Source organism: Gadus macrocephalus, chromosome 20 (assembly GCF_031168955.1).
Source record: "Gadus macrocephalus chromosome 20, ASM3116895v1".
NCBI classification, from domain to species: domain Eukaryota; kingdom Metazoa; phylum Chordata; class Actinopteri; order Gadiformes; family Gadidae; genus Gadus; species Gadus macrocephalus.
Window position 1 is genome coordinate 15,385,636 of NC_082401.1, and position 5,000 is coordinate 15,390,635.

At 53.9% G+C, this 5,000-nt stretch overlaps 1 protein-coding gene across 1 annotated transcript in view; it reads left to right on the forward strand.

Moving 5' to 3' along the window:
• LOC132448306 (plakophilin-4-like) overlaps positions 1–5,000 on the forward strand; it is a 25,554-nt gene that overhangs the window by 1,394 nt on the left and 19,160 nt on the right. Inside the window, 2 exon segments of the mRNA XM_060039470.1 lie at positions 1,259–1,402; positions 1,404–1,473. Coding sequence (XP_059895453.1) covers positions 1,259–1,402; positions 1,404–1,473 — 214 coding nt within the window.

Below are 5,000 nucleotides of genomic sequence, written 5' to 3' on the forward strand. Positions count from 1 at the left end.
GTGAGGGCATCACTGGAGCTCCAAGTCCAAAGTTCCGAGAGCCTCTAGTCATTCTGAGATCGGCTTGACATCTGTGCAGTTTCACACAGATATATATATATATATCTGTATATATATGCTCACTCACTCGCTCACCCACTCACTTTGTTTTTTTATCGGCGTAAACAGACCTCCACCATACAAGCCTTTTTTTTCTATTTGTGTCTCAAAACACAATCCACGGCGGTTATATTTCTATTTCTATATTTTAATGTGGCGTATAATTGAGTACGGCGGTGATTCGATAAGGAAGGTGCAGCCAGCGTCTGCTCGGTCCGCTAGGTGACGAGCCGAGCGTGCTGGCATTAAGTCGATACGGGAGAAAACCTATTGAGCTGAGCCTGGGGGTCTGACGTCATGCGCTGACCACGAGGCCGGGAGGTTTCTGGAGGTCCTGGGTTCGAATGCCGCCACGTCAAGTGCTCTCCTCGGCCGAGACGGACGGTGGACGCTTACGTTAGTACATTTTACATTTTAGGGCGTTAAGCAGACGCTTTTTTCCAAAGCGACTTAAGGAGAAACAATATATCGCTGTCTGGACAGTAAAGATTTTCATAGAAATGCCAAGCACCAATAATTGCTAGGTTAACCCATTCCCCGCATACAACAAAGATAGCTAGGATAAGACGCTACACACTGCTAAGTGCCAGTTAAGTGCCAGGACGTACAACACACAATAAGTGCGTAACAGGGGTGTGGGGGGGATAAGGGGGGGCTATTCCTAGGGGAACTCGGAAAACAAGTGAGTCTTGTTCAGAGTGGTGAGCGATCAATTAGTAGATCTTGAAACACGTCGCACGCAAGAAAACATGCTCGCCCACACACGTGTCCTCTGCGTTCCCACGGTGAAGCCAGGGGGGTCGATGGCTGTCATCGCAGCCCGTCGTTAAAGAACCATCCCACAAACCAAAGGCTGGTCCGCCGCGTTTCAAACGCTGTAACGATGGGACGGCTTCGACAGGGGGGAGGGGCTGCCGAGTGAGCGGTCGTTAGTTTATGGCGCGTGAATTGACGAATGCAGTTTAACGATCCATGGAAACATCATCGCTCCCACCGCAGAGTACCGGCGCGCAAAAAAACGCGCGATTCCACCGAAATCGCCCACGACAACGCGACCGCCGTAGTGAGCGTGACCGGGCAACCCCAACCCCCAACCCCCACCCCCCTCCCCCAGCCTCCTCCGTAACCAAACCCCCCTCCCCCCCCGCCCCCCTTCCAGGTGTGCCGGCTGGGGGGCATCAAGCACCTGGTGGACCTGCTGGACCACAAGGTGCTGGACGTGCAGAAGAACTCGTGCGGCGCCCTGAGGAACCTGGTGTACGGCAAGGCGCTGGACGACAACAAGGCTGCCGTCCGCTCGGCCGGGGGGCGTGCCCGCGCTGCTGCGGCTGCTCAGGAAGACGGTGGACGCAGAGGTCAGGGAGCTCGTCACAGGTGAGCCGACTACCGTGTGTGTGTGTGTGTGTGTGTGTGTGTGTGTGTGTGTGTGTGTGTGTGTGTGTGTGTGTGTGTGTGTGTGTGTGTGTGTGTGTGTGTGTGTGTGTGTGTGTGTGTGTGTGTGTGTGTGTGTGGGCGTGTGTGTGTGTGTGGGCGTGTATATATACCCTATGTATACCGATTCCCCTGACATTATGCTCGCCCCCTGGGAAGCTCAGCGGTGTACTGCTGATCCATCACCACCTCCACCCCCTCCACCTCCCTCCCTCTCTGGGACAGAGTGTACGAGTAGTGTTAGTAGTACACTGCAGCATTCAGCACCACCCGCTCCTTCTCCCCCCACCATGTTGGACACACAGGAGCTCCACCTTAGGTGTGCTCCACCTTAGGTGTACTCCACCCTGGGGTTACTCCACCCTGGGGTGACTCCACCATGGGTTACTCACCCTTATACACACCCTTATTTAGGGTTAAGGCCAGGCGGGACAAAGAGCCTGTGAACAGAGGTGAAGCTAAGCTAACAGCTCACTCCTCCGCTGTGGGTGAAGCTAAGCTAACAGCTCACTCCTCCGCTGTGCGTGAAGCTAAGCTAACCGCTCACTCCCCCTGGTGTGGGTGAAGCTAAGCTAACAGCTCACTCCTCCGCTGTGGGTGAAGCTAAGCTAACCGTTCCCCCCTCCGCTGTGGGTGAAGCTAAGCTAACCGCTCACTCCTCCGCTGTGGGTGAAGCTAAGCTAACCGCTCGCTCCCTCCGCTGTGGGTGAAGCTAAGCTAACCGCTCACTCCCTCCGCTGTGGGTGAAGCTAAGCTAACCGCTCACTCCCTCAGCTGTGGGTGAAGCTAAGCTAACCGCTCACTCCTCCGCTGTGGTGAAGCTAAGCTAACAGCTCACTCCTCCGCTGTGGGTGAAGCTAAGCTAACAGCTCACTCGCCCTGGTGTGTGTGAAGCTAAGCTAAGCGCTCACTCCTCCGCTGTGGGTGAAGCTAGGCTAACCGCTCACTCCTCCGCTGTGGGTGAAGCTAAGCTAACCGCTCGCTCCCTCCGCTGTGGGTGAAGCTAAGCTAACCGCTCACTCCCTCCGCTGTGGGTGAAGCTAAGCTAACCGCTCACTCCCTCAGCTGTGGGTGAAGCTAAGCTAACCGCTCACATCCTCCGCTGTGGGTGAAGCTAAGCTAACAGCTCACTCTTCCGCTGTGGGTGAAGCTAAGCTAACAGTTCACTCCCCTGGTGTGTGTGAAGCTAAGCTAAGCGCTCACTCCTCCGCTGTGGGTGAAGCTAGGTTAACAGCTAACTCCCCCTGGTGTGTGTGAGCTAAGCTAAGCGCTCACTCCTCCGCTGTGGGTGAAGCTAGGTTAACAGCTCACTCCTCCGCTGTGGGTGAAGCTAAGCTAACAGCTCACTCCTCCGGCTCCCGTCTCCGTAATGTGATGAGCAATGGTGCGTGTCAGTGACTCTGAGGCAGAAAGGCCTCCCTGGTGAGTGATGAGGTTCAGACCCGGGGTTGCCACACTGTTTGTTGGTCGTTAGCGTCTTAACTTCTCGTCTCATGTTTGATGTGACGGGGCCGGGGGAGCCTGACCTAACCCCCCCCCCCCCCCCCCCTGCCCCCTGCCGTTAGGTTGAGCTGCAGCGAGGTTGACCCGCTGTGGAGCCCAAACTAATGCGATCCTTCATTCTGTGGGCTGGTTCTCGACAGTCCACAGAGGAGAGGTTCAGAGGGCTGTGGGTCCGCCCGGTTCTCAGTGTGTGTAGCTTGGGTCCTGTGTGTCATTGTGTGTGTGTGTAGCTTGGGTCCTATGTGTCGTTGTGTGTGTGTAGCTTGGGTCCTGTGTGTTGTGTGTGTGTGTGTAGCTTGGGTCCTGTGTGTTGTTGTGTGTGTGTAGCTTGGGTCCTGCGTGTTGTGTGTGTGTCGTTTGTGTCCTGTGTGTTGTTGTGTGTGTGTAGCTTGGGTCCTGTGTGTTGTTGTGTGTGTGTAGCTTGGGTCCTGTGTGTTGTTGTGTGTGTGTAGCTTGGGTCCTGTGTGTTGTTGTGTGTGTGTGTGTAGCTTGGGTCCTGTGTGTTGTTGTGTGTGTGTAGCTTGGGTCCTGTGTGTTGTGTGTGTGTAGCTTGTGTCCTGTGTGTCGTTGTGTGTGTGTCGTTTGGTTCCTGTGTGTCGTTTGGGTCCTTTGTGTGTTGTTGTGTGTTCGTTCTGAGCTCTGCAAACAGCCGATGAATCCATGTTGGTTGGTTCGGGGCGTGGAGCAGAAAGGAGCTGGCCACGATGTTTGGCTCGCAGGTGGCTGAGTCAGCCATTCAGTACACGCGCGCGCAGTCGCGCACGTGCATGCACACAGACTCATACCGACGCACACACACACAAACACAACCTCCACCCCTCCCTAACACAGACATGAACACACTCACGCGTTTGCACACAAACAGACACACACAACTTCAACCCCTAGCCTTAATCGCACGCATGAACACACACGCACACAAACACAACCCACCCATCCCCCTCTGCAATGGTTTCAGTTCCCATCCCTCCGCCCTGAAGGTAAACGTAGGGCTGCAGAGGGCTGTAGCACCAAAGCTCTGTGTGTGGTGGGACCGCGTCCGTCTCCCCTCTCTCTGCCCCGGTCAGCGCAGCCCTGGAGCGTCTCCGAGGCTCGCCAGCGTTCAGCTCAGAGCTTTGTGCTGGTTTCAGTTTGAAGGAAAGAAGGGGAAAACGGCTGTTTAGTGGATAAAGTTCTTCCGATCAGAGAGCAAACGGGCGGTGATCCGCAATGTTCTCATCGTGCGTTTGATCGCAGCACAGGGTCAGCGAAGCTCAAGATCGCACATCTCCTCTCCCCTTTCAATTAAAAGCAAAGCGAGCCGAAAGGACGACTGGTTAAGAGGCTTTTAACTCGGGCGCCCTCGCCTCCCTCGTCAAGCACGCTGGAAGCTGCCGTGGCTAATTGGTGGACGGGGCCCTGGGTTCAGCGGCCCTGGGGAGCTCTGAGTCGGTGTCTCCGCCAGGTAATCACCGGCGATGAAGACATTCCAGACAAAGACCTTCTCAGCAGGGCGCCTACAGCCCCCATCGCCTCAAACCAGTCCGCTAATTGGAACACAGAAAGAACGCCCAGCGTCTCTGTCCGCCCTTTTAAGATAATCCACATAAAACACTGTGGCTGCCTTTGAGTTAAAAAACGAATGAAAATACTGTGGCCCCATTTTAGTTGAAAACAACATGCAACACTGTGATCCCCTTTTAGTTAAAAACAACCTAAATCACTGTGGCCCCATTTAAGTTGAAAACAATATACAACACTGTGGCTTTTTTTAGCTAAAAACTACGTAAAAAAAACTTGGCCCCTCTTTTAGGACAAAACTACATCAAACACTGGTCCCAATTTAGTTAAAACCGACATAAAACTCTGTAGGCCCCATTTAGTTAAAAAATACATACAAAACCGTGGTCCCCTTTTAGTTAAAAACGACATAAAGTTTGGCCCCCATTTAGATAAAATCAAACACTGGCCCCAATTTACTTAAAACA